This window comes from Numida meleagris, chromosome 5 (genome assembly GCF_002078875.1).
Source record: "Numida meleagris isolate 19003 breed g44 Domestic line chromosome 5, NumMel1.0, whole genome shotgun sequence".
Lineage (NCBI taxonomy): Eukaryota > Metazoa > Chordata > Aves > Galliformes > Numididae > Numida > Numida meleagris.
In genome coordinates this window covers 32,950,289-32,968,560 of record NC_034413.1, presented here as the reverse complement: position 1 = coordinate 32,968,560, position 18,272 = coordinate 32,950,289, and the positions used below count along the sequence as shown (strand labels likewise).

Sequence of the window (18,272 nt, the reverse complement as noted above, 5' to 3'; positions counted from 1 at the left end):
ATCATCCAGTCCAAACATCCACCTACCACCAATAACCCCACTAAACCATGTCTCTCAACGCTGTATCTAAATGTTTCTTGAACACCTCAAGGGACAGTGACTCAACCACCTCCCTGGGCAGCCCATTCCAGTGCCTAACCACTCTTTCAGAAAAGTAGTGTTTCCTGATGTCCAGCCTAAATCTCCCCTGGTGCAACTTGAGGCCATTCCCCCTCGTCCTGTCACTAGTTACAAGAGAGAAGAGGCCAACCCCCAGCTCACTACAACCTCCCTTCAGGTAGTTGTGAGAGTTGTGAGTTGTGAGAGAGCGAGAAGGTCTCCCCTGAGCCTACTCTTCTCCAGACTGAACAATCCCAGCTCCCTCAGCTGCTCCTCATAAGACCTGTGCTCCAGACCCCTCACAACTTCGTCGCCCTCCTCTGAACATGCTCCAGGGCCTCAATGTCTTTCTTGCAGTGAAGGGCCAGGAACTGAACACAGTACTTGAGGTGCAGCCTCACCAAGGCTGAGTACAGAGGGACAATGACTTCCCTACTCCTACTGGCAACACTATTTCTGATACAAGCCAGGATGCCATTGGCCTTGTCGGCCACCAGGGCACACTGCTGGCTCATGCTCAGTCGAGTTAGTTCTGCACAACATAACTACAAAGCTGTTTGTACTGATTAACTCAACTGCATAATCTCCTTCACATCTGCAACGCTTGTGTTACTTCATCAGCTTTTAGCACCACTTCACAGTTCTTCTCAGAATGGGACAGGACAGTAACTCTGACCTCTCCTACACACACCTACTTGAATTGCAACAGGTTGTGTTTTTAACAGAAACACACATATGCATTCCATGTCATGCACATCTGTGTTTACATAATGGACAGCAGGCCCGGTATTTTGTTTAAGGATGTTTTGAGAGTGGTTTAACCCAGCTGAGTTACCCCAGATAGATGTTGTACCTACTAATCCGTTCTTTAGCTCTTCTCCAATACAAAAAAAAACTTCTGATACTACCTGCATGAGCAATATGGCTTTTTGTATCCCTGTATAAACACAAAGCATTCGGACTTACAGGAATTGCAACCAACAACATCGCAGTCTTCCTTGTCCGGCCCTCAGGAGACAGACCAACGTAATACCGGGGTTCAGTGCAGGGAATGAAGTTGAGAAAGCTTCTCTTCAGCATCAATTTTTGAATCATATAAGCAACAGCAGCTATGAACAGCTCTTCTACAAACTCTGCCCTCTCAGCCAAGGGGCAAGTCTTAGTCCACCATTTCAGCTAGAAGATGTGAGTAGCAGCATCACACTCTTGTTTGGTGCAGAGACCAACATGAGTTACAACAGAACTAAAGCACAAGCAGGCAGCAGCAGGTAAAGAATTTAAAACAACTGTGTAAGCTTCACAAGTCCTGAGAAGTCTGTGAAGCAGAGGGAAGCCTCAGCCTTACAGAATACTGTGTGATGCTGTTCTATCCACAAAAAAGCCAAATTGCTCCTGACGTGCTCTTGGCAATACAGGGCAAAGTGCTCCCAGGTAGGCCAATAACTCATATACAGAAAGAAGAGCTGAACACGCTCAACTGGTGATGGGGCTCTTTAGCCACATAGCACTCCTTCTCAACAAGCAGCCCAGGCTAAACAGATGTCCCTTAGTGGCCGGCCCTTATATGAGCCCCGGGGGGGGCTCCACTCTGGGCCCACCCCTTCTGGTCACCTGAGAAGCACATGCGCAAGCAATCTGCCTGTGGTCCCTGGGCCAGCTGCACTCCTTCACCAGGTGCTAAATCACCAGTCCAAGCCATCACCCAACAGTTCCCCATCTCCTGCAGTACAACCAGCTGTGCACACTTCCTTACCTTGTTCACAAGTAAATTAAAAAAAAAAAAATTGAAATTTACCTGCCACTTTGCATCATGTTCACTTGAATTAATTCTTCTCTTACAGAGTTTTCTAAGGTTCCCTTAAGCTACTTCATAAATGGGAAGTACCCACCCCTGAATTAATTACTGTTTAGGCTCAGACTGCAGCTGACAGTACTTCATTCTGCTAAGACACCACAAGCACCCTAATGATTTTTCACACTTCTTTTACTTTACAGAACATAAAGGATGCCAACCCAGAATAAACACAGAAATTAACCTACCCAGAAGAGCAAAGCAAGCCCGGTACATGCAAACACCATTTTAAAAAAATCCCAGAAATGGATTATAATATGATGCTGAAGGAAGAAAATAAGCAGCAGAGGAAATTTTTATCTCCATCCTGAAAGCCAAGCAGCATAACTATGTGATACAGGTTGAATAACTACAACCTTCAGGAACTCTTCAATAAAGTTTGGTTTGATAAGTTTTAATGTTAACATATCAAATATTTTTAGGGAAGCAAGTAGCAGCAGTATTACTTGGCTTCTGTTCTAACATCAGCTACAGTATTCCTTACTCAGTATGAGCTAGGGATCAGCCCAGGAGCACCGCAAATATATCTCCTGCTTACAGTATTCCATAAGACAGAATGCAAAGTCCTTCAGCCAGTTATGCTACTTCCTTTCAATGCTTGCTCTCCTGAGGTGTTAAAGACACTTCATTAAACATCCATCTGATAGAGGATCTGGTTTAAGTTTAATAAAGGCATGCAGCTGAACCAGAGCTTTCAGACAATGGGCATCTCTTTAGAAAGAGGTTCTCTGAAAATGTCTGAAGCACTTTTGAAGCTTTCACATCTGGGTTTCAATAAGCAATTACAACAAGAATAATATTTGCCAGATTAGAAGCCTAAATGCAATTTTATCTTTATAGCTCAATTAATGAGAACAACTATGCATAATGTACTGAAATGACAAAACATGTCATTTGTGCAAGTCAGTGACCCAACTTCGTCATTCACCAAGGACACCAGCAAAAGAGAAAATGCAGTTTTGAAGGACAACATATTTGTACATGTTAAAACTGCAAAACATGCAGCAAGAAGAGCACATTTGTGCACCAAAGGCCAGCAGCAAATAAAGCCTGCTAGGTCAGACATGGAAACTAGTGAAGCACTACTGACATCTAGTGCTACACCACTGTTTGTTAACATTGAACTGATACCCTGCAGATGCAGCTATTTCAATTTCAGCCCCAAAGTTTCAAAACTAGATCTGAGATAATGCTAGAAGAAGGTTTTAAGACATTTCAGAACAAAAGGCTGGGCCTTCCCAGGTGTCACACCCTGTGAAGCAGTTACAGCACTCACTTTGAAAGCAATTCTGCATCTCTAGCATCCTTGCTAGCCTTGATATTGCCCTGCTGCTGCTTTCTATCTCATGGGGTAACAACCAGTAGCTTACAAGCACCACATTACCGCTGTCTTTATCCTGCCATCAAGGTTGCCATTCCCCAAAGCCACTGGACAAAACCTAGAATCCTGCTCACTTTGAAATGAATATGGATCAGATCTGGCTTGTCCACACCAAAAAGTTCTGTTCTACTGAGCTTTTGGACAAGCAATCATTCCTACAGGTGTACTACTTAGTCCACGATGGCTCATGGGAGACATTACTATTCCTCCTACAGGTTTTACATTGCTTCACATCATAAAAGTGAGAGCAGAATGTTGTGTGGGAGCTTCTTTTCCATTTTATAAATAAAAATTGTCACAAATGCCACAATGGTACACACGTCAGAGTGGCACCAGCTCAATTGGATCTGACTGAAAGCAAATGAAGTCACCTCTTCCCAAGGACAGAGCAACACTCAGGGAAGCAGGAGGAGGTATGAGGACTGCAGGCACATAGCAGCCACTCACTGTCTTCCTTGGACAGACAGGACACCCTGGAGGAGACAGATCTGCCCCAGAAACAACAAAAAGGAGCTGCAGGCAGAGAGCAGGTATGGTTCTGAGGAGAAGCAATAATGGAAAAGGAAAAGGAAAAGGAAAAGGAAAAGGAAAAGGAAAAGGAAAAGGAAAAGGAAAAGGAAAAGGAAAAGGAAAAGGAAAAGGAAAAGGCATCCACAAAATTTTCAAGTCAGTCACTCTGATATTTCCACCTCTCTCAGGAAAGCCAACAGAGAACTGTGTTTCTCACCAGATGAAAAACAATGACATGAAACAGAAAAGGCCGGATTTTGCCATTTCCCAAGCAATTAATACAGCTAATGGGAGGCTTTGATAAGTCAACTCTAGCGTGAAGGGGAGACAAGAGAGTTGTGGGAAGACCTTACCTCTGCAACAGTACACGTCTATGCTAGGTTGCTTTGTCTGTAGCTGTGTGTGTGCTGAGTGAAGGCAGTTATCACCTAACATCTTACTCAAATGCTTCCAAAATAATCCCAGACCTCAGTGCATCAGTGCAGGAGTAGGAACAGGCACTTACACATCATCCTGTCAGAGGCAGCTGTCCTGGCATCAATGCAGAAGCATGCTTTGGAGGTATTCTACTCTCCTCTATATTTAATTAAAAACATCTTTGTAGCTGTTATTTCGACAACCAGCAAGAACGAGTGGTTGGAGGGAAGATGAGAGGATCAGAGTAGGGAAGAAAATCAGAATGACTTCCAACAGTCTCATATGTTCCACAAATAGCTCTTTTATTTTGCAGCATTATTAATGCTTTTAAAGGCTGAGAAGCAGCTGAGAGGCCTGAAATTGCATTATCATTTTCCTTTTATATCCATTTGGATTCCCTTAAAATACAAGCTGCCTTCCTTCTGACATCTCAGGAGCTTCACGTCTGTATGTGCAGACATGAGCTGGGGACCGAGGGCCTGGGAAACATTGCAGGCACCTGCTGGGCAGTGGGAGCCAGCAAAGTCCTCATACTGAAAAATCAAGGCAGCTATTTGGGCAGGGTGGTTTGGTAGCACAAATCCAAGGAAAACCCAGTAGCAGTCAAGGGGCTCTCATCTGTCCCTTTGCACAGGGTGAGGTAACTTTCTCCTACGCATTCTCAACAATAATTGATTCCTCAGCTGCCCTATGGACTTCAGTACCATCCCCGATTTCCAGAGCTCTACTTCTATGATGCCTGAGTGAAGCTCTCCCACCAACCGTTACGGTATTAAATAAAGAGGGAGATTTTGAAAAAACAGCCATTTCCTTCGTTTTCAGTGTGCCAACAGGTTAACACGATGCTCTCATGCGCTCTGGCGAGGTTTCTGGTTGAATTCCCACTGCACAGCTGTGCCTGCTGCTGACAGCAATCACTGCTGCCATCCTCAGGGGCAAGAGAAATCACTGCTGGGAGCTGCTGGTGCCCTCCCGCTCAGAATCCTTTCTTTCTTGACCCTGGCAGTGCAGCTGGTTATCAACTCATCTCTAAGCTGCTTTTGAGGGCCAGTTTATTGAGGAAACTGATTAAGGAGTTTCATCTGGAGGGCTGAGAGGATGAAGGCTCAGTCAGAAGCAAAATCTGGGATCTGTGCCACATCCCATCTGCCAAACGTGTCCAGAGGCCGCAGCGTCCCCCTCCCTCCCCATCACACCCGCCCTTGCTTCTCACCTCCGGAGGATGCACAGAGGATTTGGGGTCTTTGTCCTCATCCATATCTCACTCAAAGGCCACAGGGTTTCCTCCTGGAGGATCTGCCATTTCCTATATTCTTTATTCTGTCTTCTAGAAGGTCTCTTTGTAGCTACCTGAATTTGCAAGGTAGCGTAGCCCTCCCAGATCTTAATTTTAAAATCCAAATCTATTTGGGAATCGTAGACTGATGTCCAAAATGTTGTCCTTGTTAAACCAAATCTCCACTGTAACCCAGGGGCAGCACACAGGACTGACAACTTCATCACTCCCTGTCCCAGCAACCGGAACGCTGGTCTGGGGCTGTCTCACTGGGCAGCTAAAGGAATCATACAGCTGAAACAAAACATTGACTACGAAAAATGCCTTAAAATTATTTTTAATTGAAATAAATTAAGGCCAAAAGCAAAAAGCCCAATGGGGAGCAGCCAAAGGCACCTACTAAAACCTGTGTGGGCTGCTGGGATTTGATCAGACCCAAAAATCCAGCTATATGGGTTTTGATTAGCTTTACAAATAACAAGTTTAATGAAAAGGACGCATGCAGGTCATGGTTTTGGTTTCATTTGTTTAACAGCACAAATGCAAAGACAAGCACTTGTGCAAACTGCCCGGCTTGTGGTCTCTCGGTAATGCTGTCCATTTTTCTAATTTGCGGTGATAATTACAAGCTCATAAAAATACATCTGTTGACCCAGACATATTGTTACTGCTGCTTTGCTGCCCGCATTGCTCTTTTTCCATTTTATTGTTTTCATTTTCCTCATACAGACCACAAAATCAGTTGAACTGATAAAAACATGTACCTTTCTCCATTAAATTTAAAAATATGGGTCTAATATGCAAGTTTAGTCAATATCAGATTTAAGAGAAGAAAGCAGGAAGGCTGAGGCTACGCTGTCATTTCACAATAACATTATTTTTATTTCTGAAGCTTGCACTATTAACAGTTATTACTTACGCTTGTGCCAAACACTGCAGCTTCATGGGGTACGCTGGAGTTCTGCTATGTGCTGAGAGCACAGTGCTGGAAAAGGTCTCTGGTAGTCAATCCAACTGCTTATATCCCAGAGCATCTCATGGTGCTTTACAGATTTAAAATATTGTTTTTTCTTCCCCACAGATGGATTAGAGAAGCAATATGAAGAAGTAACTCGGTCAACACGAACTTTCTGATCTACCTGCAGATAGAGAGGTGACCCAAGCAGGATCCTGAGAGACGCAGCATCCCCAGCTGAGAGATCACAGTGACTTTAAATGGGGTAAGACCTAAAGAGAGGCTGTGTGACTCGGCATAAGGGTCCATCCAGCTCTGCTTTCTGCTAGTATTTTGAAAATAGAACATTCAAGCTATAGGAGACCCATTGCTCTTACATACTTATGCAGTAGCTTAACACTATCTTCTACTTGCATCTCTTTTTGTTCAATACAAATTACTAAGAGCTTCTGATTGCTACTGAAGTTGATATTCTCCTGGAATTACCTCTCCTGCCCTCGAAGTTACCGGAACGGGTTTTGGAGTAGCTGGAGGTAACAGGAATGGCTTTTTGTCCGTGAGGAGGATGCCAAAACATCCCAAAGCAGACATTGTTCCTGTTGCAGAGTCCCAGTCTTTGAGAATGAAAGGTTTGTGTTGACCAAAGTCCGAGAAGTCAGTATTTTCATGGTAGCATTTCCTGGTTTGTTTCTGGCTTCTCTTTTAGAAAGTAATTGTGCAAAATTGGTACTTTGGCACAGTATATATTTGATAGCTTCCCATCTGCTTGCCCAATTTATATCCACTCAATTTGCTAACAAAAGCAAGTTTCTATTGCTAGCCATGCTGCAAAGCTTACATAGCTGTAGGAAAATGGGCTGCACTCAATTTCTCCTTACGCTCCATCAGTCCAAGCATGAGCTGATGCAGCTCCAGTGTCTCTGCTGCCAGCAGTGAGTACAGGCATGGCAGCAGGCTGCAAAATGCCCTTCAGGTACACTGCACAGCACATAGGTAGCATTCACTCTGCTGAGCATCTAACTAAATGCAGCGATGACTAAAGGAAAATGCATCTTGACAGCAGATATTTTACAGTTCCTGTTCTAGATGACACTTACCCTAAAATCTTGTGCAGAGATAGAAGATCAGCCACAGGAGATGCAATGTCTGATGTTTAGGTTAAGCCTTTTTAGTGGCTCTCTAGCAACCCTGCTCCCCTTCCTCAGCCACCATTCCACTGTATCCAGAAAAGGCACTTGCCTCTCCCCAAAGGAGCCCAATCAAGGAAGTCAAGAGAGCAGAAAATGAGCAATTTACGTGTGGGCTTAGTTTCCAATGAGTTCAGCTCACTGAATTAACTGAATGCAGAAATCCTCAGCTGAGCTGGAAAGAAAGCACGAGTGGATTGCCCAGAGCAAGGCAAGAGGGGGACTAGTGCCTCGTATCCATCAGCCATGCTTCGTGCAACACAGGACAAAGTCTATCTCCCTGGAGACTTTCAAGCCGAGGCTGGATCAGGCCCTGGGCAAACAGATCTAGCTGTGGTGTCCCTGTTCATTGCAGGGGACTTGGATTAGATGACCTTCAGAGATCCCTTCCAACTCTAAGGATTCTATGATTCTAATACCAAACCCAATAGCTGTGACAGCAAAGGCCTGCAAGGAGGTCTTTGTGATAGCAGCAGGTTCATGCTACACACAGGGCCATACCCAAATAAACAGTCTAAAATCCCTGCATCCATCCTGGAGGGATTGCCTTGTGGTGTGCTCTGTGCATCTGCTGCTCCCCGTGTTAAATTTCCTTTGGCTGAGTGGGGCTCTCAGCCACATCAGCTCCCTGCCCCAGCTCCCTGTGCAGTTGCTCAAATGCAGAAGGAGACAGCAGAGAGCTGTGGCAGAGCAGCAAGCCCTCCGCCCAGCGACTGGAGCAAGGAACAGAGATCACAACTCCTCCTTCACTCTGAAATACCAAGAAACCGAGGTTTCTTCTAGTGGAGCCTTCAATGCATAAGCATAGTTCAGTTTTTTACAATAGAAAAATTAATAAACACTAGATCCTTGCAAAACCACAGTTTGCCACTGTTCCACCCTCACCCTGTTTTTACTCATTTCTCCAACTCTGAAGCACAGGAAGGAAGGCTGCACACACTCACAGGAAAATACTGAGACTACTGAACACGTTTATAAGATTTCTGGTATTTGTAAACCAGATTGACAGTGCAACTGGAAGGCTGTTCTCCCAGATATTCAGATCAGGTCATGGATCCAAAAGAGCTTGTAATCAACAGCATACGCTGTCCCCCTCATGGACCTGCGTGTATTTTCCAGACTGACTTCTTACAGCAAATTTACATACTGATGTCTCTTCATAGCCCCTCGATACGAGGAACTGTAATAACTTTATCGTCTCTGAAAGTGATTTCTGCTGAAGTTATGTGCTTTATTTACCCATCTTTTCCCCCAATGTTATCCTGCATAAACAGTTTAATTAATTTACTCAAAGGGATGGTGTGAAGTCAGACCACTGTGTTCCAGATTCTGGAATATCTAGCGGGCACTGTCTATAAGCATCCCTTAGCTGGAAAATACTATTAATTGGCACCAACTGTTCAAATATAATTACAACCACGACACCCATCAGTTGATTCATTTGTTTTTCACATCTGCAAAGCAATAACTGTCCTAACACAGGCAGCAAATTCCTTCCTGTGAATTCTGCTATCAGACAGAAGGCAAACAGCACTACTGGCCCACCCCCGCTGGGTAATGCAGAAAGTTCCGCCTACAGATTGTTTCATTTTCATGACCTCGGCCCTGGGATGCACAGCAAGAATCTGCCTGCTTTGAATGCCTGACTCATTCCCATTTCACACACAGCTCAGATTAAGCCCTCTGAGGACAACCCCTGTGTTCTTGCTTTACAATCCAAAGCACAAAGGTGAGGTGTAGCTTTTCTCCATTACCATCTCTGTGTTCCTTTTGATGATTATTTGCCCTCTTCTCAAAGGACAAGATGAAAATTAAGCCAGCTTAAAGCCCCATAACATGGGACTATTTCACAGCTTTCAATCAAACATAAAAGGTAAACTTCCAGTTTGATTCATCTGGAATACAATAGCCACTTTCTACTTACTCACCATGGCCTGAATTGTCCCAACTTTCTGAAAATTCCTGCTTTTTTGGCTCATTTAGGGGGTGGCCTAGTCTTTTCCAACATCCTCTCTATTCAGAGAAGAGCTTTCTGGCAGGAAAGGTTTCATGGAAGACTAGACTACTGCAGACACTGAATGTGACACTGACCAACAATTGACATGCAATGCAACCAAGTGTGGACTGCTGTTGAAAAGCCATATTCTCATTTTGTTTTCATTTTAAGAGATGACTCTTTTATACCAAGGCAGGTATTCCCAACAACCAATGGCAATGGATGCCATGACATGGTGGTAAACCAAACCTATTAGATCCAGTGTACACACACAGCACAAAGAAATGTTGGCCAAGGAAGAGGAATCAATCAGTGTAGGTATATCCAAGAAAACACTTTCTCAACAGCCTCCCTGTTTTGAAAAGAAACCAATTCAACTTCCAAGTCACTTGCAGAAAATTTTAATATTTTGCCAAATATACAGCTATTAGAATTACCCTAAGTATCAATTATAATTAAATTACAAAAGTTGGTAGATAGCATAGTACAATGTTCTATAAAATAAAGACATGTAATATTAACAATACCCCCTGCAGTCCAATAATGGCAAAGATAGCAAATGAAATTATGGACAAACACAAAAATCAGAGGAGACGGAGTGACGGCATTAGACTCTTGAATTAAAGAAACTGAGACCAGACTTGATACATTCATCCATCAAGCATAATAAATGTAGAACTTTAGATTTTAAAAACAATTAACGACACAGCATCAGGTGCAATTTCACATGCTTTCGTTTATCTTCCAGTACAGTTCCCAGAGTATTAAAGTGCCTTTGTGCACTCTGGTTTCATCATAGTCAGGTGCAATACACATGTTTAGAAGTCAGTTCATAAGTCATTTCAGTTATTTTATTTAGAAAAAAAAATTTTTTTTGAACCAATGTACACAATTCAAATTAAGGGGTTTTATTTTTTAAAGTACCTTTGTTCTTGGTGACTGTTTTCTGTTGAATGTTGTACAACACAGAAATTAAACTCCAAATACATGGGGGCCCATCTCCAGCAAACAAGACCACAGGAAAAGATGTTTCCTGAAGACTATTTTCCACCATGAACTCCTTCGCTTTTTTCATTTTCGCCCTCTCAAACACTGCTGGAATAATTACATGTGTCCTTTTGTGGGCAACCTGCTCTGCAGCTTTCACTTGCAGATGGCCACAAACACACCAAAGGCAGCACACTCCCCCTGCGCTGCCTTAAACCAAACCTCAGCATTGATTGCAGTAAGAAAATCTCATGCACAGTTCAGCTGTCACTCACCTTGCCCCCAGAATATTCTCTGGAAAACACACACAAGCAAATTTCACAAAACCTACTATCCACTCTCCAATCCAAGCACGTTCTGTGCTAAAATGCCACTCCTACTTTTTCACGCTAAAAAGTAGGAAAGGGAAATTGCATTTCCCGTGTTTTCTGAGGCATTTTGATGGTGTTTTTCAATACCCACCCCTTAAGAGCAGTTACAGGGCATGAGCAGTTTTGTTTTTAGGAAATCAACACTTTGTTTTAAATCGCTCCACAAAGATGCTACAGGAGGTCACCCGTGGTCCCAGGGCAAGGACTGAAGAAGGCACTCCAGAGGAAAGCTTAATGGAAAAAACACAGGGGAGAGAATGAACAACCGAACTTGGAACAGCAAGTATGAGTCTCTAACCTACCACTGTCTAACACTTGACAATACTTCACTTTGTGAAGTGAAAAAGCAGTGGCGATGGTTTCTAAGTTCAAGCTGTAAACGCCACTGGTGACACGGCAGTGCAGGCCATGCCTTCCCTTTGTCGCTGCTACGTGTGGTGAGTCCCACCCACAGCCCCACATGATCCACACTCACCCCAGTGGGAGCTCTCTGCAGGTGAGGAATGCTTCTCTCGGGGCCCCAGAGGAATAACACACTGAAATTACTTTTAAGAACAAAACCACATGTACTTTGTTAATCAAACTAAAGGGAGTAGCTACTGATTGAGACTTGGAAAATCCTCCACAAATCTGTAGAGTTACAGAACATTCTGGCTACGCGTTACAGCAGAAAAATAGAAAATGGTACAAGTTTGATGTGAACCACAGATACATGTAAAGTCTCCATTTTTGTTCTTACAATGATTTGGTTAAAATACTTTCAATGTTTCATAATGGTATAATAATTTTCCAATGTAATTTATGCAGCAAATTCCACCCATATCCAAAAATACCATATATGTAAATGCTTTTTTATAAAAACGTATACAATTCAAACTCTCCTTAGGTAAGCCTATACACAGTTCTCATTATCACCTAGGTAGAAAGTCTTCAGAATAAGTATATTCTTCGAGAAGACGTGAACAACAACACAAATTTTCCCTTTTGACAATTGATTCTACTCAATCTCTCTCTTATTGCTTAAAATGAAAACAGGTTTCATCAGCGACAGCAGCACTCGAATCCCACACCAGCCCAGGGAAGGAACCTGCTTTCAGTTTTGTCGGACAGAAATACCCACGAGCCTGTGGACATGACCACAGATCTGCTGCCAGTCCTGTACGTGTTGCGTGGACAACAAACCAGGGGTGTCACTGGCAGGGAGAGAGCTCAGAGGCAATGCATATGTTTAGTGCTAAGTTTGCATTCTCCTATTACTTCTGTGAATACAGCTCCAACTGTAACTGAAAACAAACTGATCTGACCAGGTACAAGACACGACAAACACCAAATCTACAGTGTGCAAGAACAATGTGAATAGAATGCTGCCGTGGGCTTAAAACTCACATTTGGTACTATGCCAAAACACCTCTACAGCACGCTTTATTTACACAACTTCCAATTAAAAATACTGTTATCTCTCAAGCTACATTTTAAATTAACAGAAATACATCCATAATAACTACCGGTTAAAAAAAACTGATAAAATTATTTTACTTTTTTTTATTCAAAATAATCTGACAGTTTAACAATATTCCAGGTGCATTACAAACACTGCCATAGTCAACACAACAATCAATACTTAAAGAGCATTCAAACACTGAAGACATTTATCTTAATGCAGAGACAGGAGAACACGCTTACACTGAGAGCATATAGATCACTTTCAATAACTGACTCCTTTGAGGCAGATGTCCGATTTCTCTGGCACAAAAATGGATTAAAATCCAGGAGAGATGAATTACGGTGGAAAAAAAATCAGGAGTAGAAATGTTTTCCCCTGTATTTTCTATAAAAGCATTGTGAGTCTACAGTTACATGGCCACTACCAGCCTTGACTATTCTAGTGTTGTCTATTCATGGGATAAAACATCTAAACCATAACACAAAAACCAGCATTACACCCAGCAAAACCACAAACTCTTCCTAGAATATGGCTAAGTTAGTTCACAGAGAGTTGGGAACACATTAACAACACGGTGCAGTGGAAATACCAGCTGGAAGAAACACTCGATCTTCCCAATATTTTCCCCTCTGCCATCACCAGAATTTGCAGAATAACTTTAACATGATCTCACTGCTCCACCTGCAAGCATCCTCCCCCATGCTTCAAAACCATCTCCTTGCTGTTTTGATTCTTCAATGTATTGGCCAATATTAGCTTTAACATCTAAAAAAATGTTACAAATCATGTTAGTTCTACACAATACCCTGTTTCTTTCCAATTAACCCAGGATCTAAAAAGGAGCTTTAGCTTCAACTTTATTTAAAGCAGAGCATTTGTTCAAAAAAAGAAAACAGATGTCAAACTGAGAACTCGTAAGAATGTGTACACAGATGAGTGCATAGTGCAGAACATCATTCAGAGAGAGCAGCAAGGCCACACTGTCACGCTGAGTCCACATTTAAAAGCTGCATGTTTCCAAGGACTAAATCCATTCTAAAAACGTTGACTTGTGGAGCTTGCTTAAAGCATTAAAATCTTTCTTTATATATGGCATGAATTCTCCATCATCACTTTGGTATAGCTGCCTGTATATGCACATTAGGACAGCCACGTGCAAAGTACAGAGAGCATCACCGTCCCCATCTCAAACATTCACATGAAACCTAAATTCTTACTTTTTCCTGTGGGGGGAAAAAAAAAAGGGAGTGGGACAATTTTCAAATCATACAACTTGTCTGCGCGCCAATTAGGGAAAAAAATAAAATGAATAAATAAATAAATGAAGATGGCTTTAGCTGAGGTTCTGTCGGGCCGCTCCGGGCTGCGCTGGCTCTTGGCAGCACACGGCCCCTCGCTGCGTTGCTCCCAGCTGGTGCTCCTCGGCAGTGGAAATCTGAATCACTTCTTGCAAATACACAAGTGGCAAACAGCTTGAGGACATCTCTGTATGCTATCCCAAAACGTTTTGTATCTCCGTTCAGTTAGTTTGCTTCTAGAAGCAATGCTTTTGGAAAAGGGCCATCAGAACAAAGGAGCAACATCACACACTCCATTAACAGATTGACCTTCTCTCCTAAACCAAGTTAGCTCCTGAAATATCTTGCATTCATTTCTTTTTTTTTTAATTCACTCTTTCTCAAAACAAAGTTTCTCTAGCAGTTGTGCAGCTTAAGACTGTTACCACAGTTTAGTCCAGCATTTCCTTAGCACCTCACACAAACAGCGTTGCAGCTTGTCAGCTATGACCACCAGCTACCAACAGCCAGCAGGAGGGGAAGCGCCTACATCAGTGCTAAAAGCACAGCGCTACCGCCCTGCTACACCCAGAAACGCTTTTGGATACGCTGGTTCCTGGGTCAGAGAACTGAATCTAAATGGGATTTTTCACCAAGTAGGGTTAACTCCAGTTATTCCAACATAGTAAACACAAGAGGGCAGTACTGAGGATGCCAGTCCTGTACTGTACAGTTTTCAGTCCATTTTTTAAAGACCTGTTAATGGAGATATGGCTCAGTCTCAAGGCTAAGTGGGCAAACGTTACCTAAGCTCAAGTCCTTATGGGAACTAACACAACCCCTCCTTATTGTACAACGGTACGGCTTGGATTTAAGCCAACCACACACATTTCACCCTGCTAATTTACCTATCCTGCTTAATCTCAAGTATCTTCACCCTTTCACACTCCCCAGTTCACTATCACCTATTTTCCTGAGTGAGATTATAAAAAGTTAAACCCTTCTACCAAAAGTACAAAGACAAATTAGATATAGTAGAACAATACAAACCCAGTTATACAGCATTACAAGTGCAGAAATTCTTCATGTTGTTGCTCTTCTTTTGTTGGCCCCCAGTAAAAACCATAACAAAGAATCTAGTTATCCAAAATATTTTTAAGTACTGTGATTAAATTTTTCAGACCATAAACGTAGCCCTCATCCTTTGTGTTGCTGGGAAACACGTGAGCAAAATCTATCATTCGGACTTCTACATTTGCGCTTTCCTTGATCTCTGCTGGCATGTGACAGAAAACTTTTTCCAGTTGCGGTATAACATTTCCATTCAGATGCTCCTGTGCGATGCAAGTGCTGCTTTTCCACACATTGTCTTGCTCCAAGCTTTCAACTTTTAGCGAGAGCTGACTGTGGTGCCTCTTTGAGTATGCCTTTTTGTGAAGTGCATAAAATTTGGACAAGCCTTTACTGACAGAGGCCTCAATTTTTCCATTCTCGGTAGAACTTATGACATGAATGTTATTATTATACTCCAGTATGTCTCCACCTGATAACAGTCCTTTGGGCACTCCTCTCTTCTCCGCCAAGGTGACGTCACTCAGCCGCACGGTTGGTGTCTGACTTGAGCCCTCGTAAACAAACAGCAACGAGCTTGCATAAAAGTTGAGCTGCTTCTGGCCCTCAAACCACTTCAAAATCTTTTCAATCTTCTGAATGCTGGCAGCGATCGCATCTTTTCTCAAGCAGTGCCCATTGTGGAAGAACTTTGAGATGCCTACAAGAAATAGACATTTTTGAGGATTATTTTCACCTCTGAAAAGAAATCAACTGCTGTTCAACGTTTATTTGGGGATGAGAATAACTCTCGCTATGAAGAAAAAAGCAGTGTTCACAGTTTTAAGCGCAATAATTAAACGAATCAGAACCAAACCAAGGAATTCAGGTACCTTCAGTTCTGCTGTACAGAAATATAGGTTGGTTCTGGACTGTAGAGGAAACCAGCAAATCAGCATACCAAACTGCAGATGAACACAGTTCCTGCTCCCCATGTCATTTAAAGCAAGCATCCCAGTCGTGCTGGGCAGGGGCCCATTGAACTCTCCAGGGATAAACAAGCTCAAGCACCTCCTTTATCATGAGTGGCAGAGCTGACAAGTCAGAACCAGCTCTAAGGGCTTGTCTATCTGCCCTTCCATCCCTGGGTGGGGGACAGACAAACAAATGCCAGTTAATGACTAGCTGGAAATATTTATCACCAAACAGCCATATGAGGGCAGCATTTTTATTTATTGTTAGTGTTGAGCAAAGTTAGGACTGATTTCAACTGTGGAGGTCAGAGAAAGATGTATTTTTAATATGAAAGAGAGGATTTTTTTCACAGAATACAATCGGAGATAAAACTACACAGATTGAAAACATAAATACCACCAAAGGATTTCTACCTCATTACAGTATCAAACCTCAAACCTGCAAGGAAATTCTATTCTATCACAATTACTCCCCTATTAGTAATAAAAGACACGTGATGAGGAAATTCCTTTAAGACACACAGCTGTCACAGCCAACTGGCAACTTAACTGAGGGTCAACAGATAGTTCAAGCGATACAGGAGACAGCCACAGACCCACCTGGGAGAGGAGAGAGCAGGATTTTTAACATGGGGGTACACAGACTACTTTTACACATAGTTCTAACATCATGACAATAAATAGCCAAGAGTACTAAATTCTGGTACACACACTCCCTTACCATCCTTCACTGTTTCCTTCGTCAAGCTCCTCCCGTAGTGCTGGTTTTGTGTCTCATAGCTGTCAGTAGAGACATGGTAAACCTGCAAAACAAAAAAAGCAAGACTGTAATTCAGAGCAACCATGGTTTTCTGCAGAGTTAGGAGACAGCTCACAGACAGATGAGGCTTCCTGGCCCCATCCATCCCCCCTGTAGCTGTACAGCTACTAGGAGAGGTCAGCACTGCCCTCTAGTGCTCTCATCTGCAAAACCTTGTGCACATCTTGGGGTTTTAAGCTATGACTTTCGTATTTTCTGGCATCAGAAAGGCACCATTATATCAGCTGAAAACAAATCGACCTATTTATAGCAGGAAGCATTTTACACAGCACATGCCTTGCAAATCAATGCTAAGACATAAAACCATCGTGCTCCTACCAGTGTTACTACAAACATTACATCAGTCAGACATGCATACTCAGGAATTCACTACTAGTGTTTTTCAGTTCTTAAAACTATAGAAACATATACTGCAACAGTACAACAGCAAGCAACGCTGTGATGTGCCCAGGAGGGCCCAGCAACAAGAGGCACATCTGAAATGAAGGTCTGGGGTATGAGCAAGGTTACACAAAGTGAAGGATGGCAGCACCCACAGCGCTTGCTACTTGCCTGGCAGGGAGGCAGCTCACATGGGCACAGCTTTGCCCATATCAGGAATTGCACAAGCGTAACAACTTAATTCAAAAGTGCTTTCCACAGAGACACGTTTTCTCTCTAACCGAAATAATTTCCATTGCAGAAGCGTGCCAGCCAGCCACGCTGAAGTCTAACTTATTTATGAGAGAGCAGACAATTCCTATTGGCAGCAATTACAGTGCTCTCTGGCAGAAGCTTTCTGCCTGGTGCTCACTCAGACCACCCAGCCCCATGGCCCCAGTACAAAAACACAGGCCCCAACTCCTGCTCTGCACAGGAGCTAGAAGGAAACATCTCAAACAAAGATAAGGGGAACTGTATTCAGTGTCCCCAGGGAACCCAAATCCAGCACGTGGATTCTAATGTATTTAAAGGGACCACAAGCCAAAGGTAATAAAAGCAAGAATAAGGAAGGCTACTCCTCTCGAAGACGAGCAGGAGGCTGGAGCCTACACCAACACTGCTCCTGGCTGTGCTTTGCCTCCAGCAGCACCAGGTGGCCCTGCTCAGCAGGCGCATTTTGCATTTACAGTGCATTTCTAACTCTATAAAGTAGTCAGTGACAAACTACCAACCCTGCAACACACAATGTTAACTATCTCATGACAAACAGTCGCGGATACCCCTGGTTACCCAAGGGCCTGGCTGCAGTTCTTTGGGAGTTTTTTTCCTTCGGGACAACAGCACTGAAGGACAACATATTCTCATGGTTTTATGATTTTCGGTTATCGGTATTCCACATCATAACATCATGTAGTGTATGTACCTGGTTCTCAGAAGAGAAGGACTACTACATTCCCCAGGGGACTTTGCTCCTCTGTTACCATTTCCGGTCAGAGGGAAAGATAAAAACTCGCAGATCACAAGACTTTGTGCTCTTTCTGCCTGTCTCTCGTCCCGGCAGCATCTCACTCCCCAGCTGTCTTAACGTCAGTAGTAGAGTAAGGCCTACCTTGATTTTTGGACATTCTCATTGTATTGGATTTATTAGTTTAAATCGTAATTATATTGTATTATAGTGTGTTATTTCGCACTCCGATATCTTATTTAGTAAATTAGTTCATTTCTCCTCCGATTGCTGCCGCTGTTTTTGCTCT

At 43.0% G+C, this 18,272-nt stretch overlaps 1 protein-coding gene across 1 annotated transcript in view; it reads right to left on the bottom strand.

Annotated features, from left to right (window-relative positions):
* IPMK (inositol polyphosphate multikinase) overlaps positions 10,059-18,272 on the bottom strand; it is a 36,011-nt gene continuing 27,797 nt past the window's right edge. Inside the window, exons 5-6 of the mRNA XM_021400695.1 lie at positions 16,498-16,579; positions 10,059-15,523 (exon numbers count right to left, since the gene is read on the bottom strand). Of these exons, the coding sequence (XP_021256370.1) occupies positions 14,889-15,523; positions 16,498-16,579 (717 nt within the window). The 3' untranslated portion in view covers positions 10,059-14,888. The remainder of the gene's footprint in view (positions 15,524-16,497; positions 16,580-18,272) is intronic.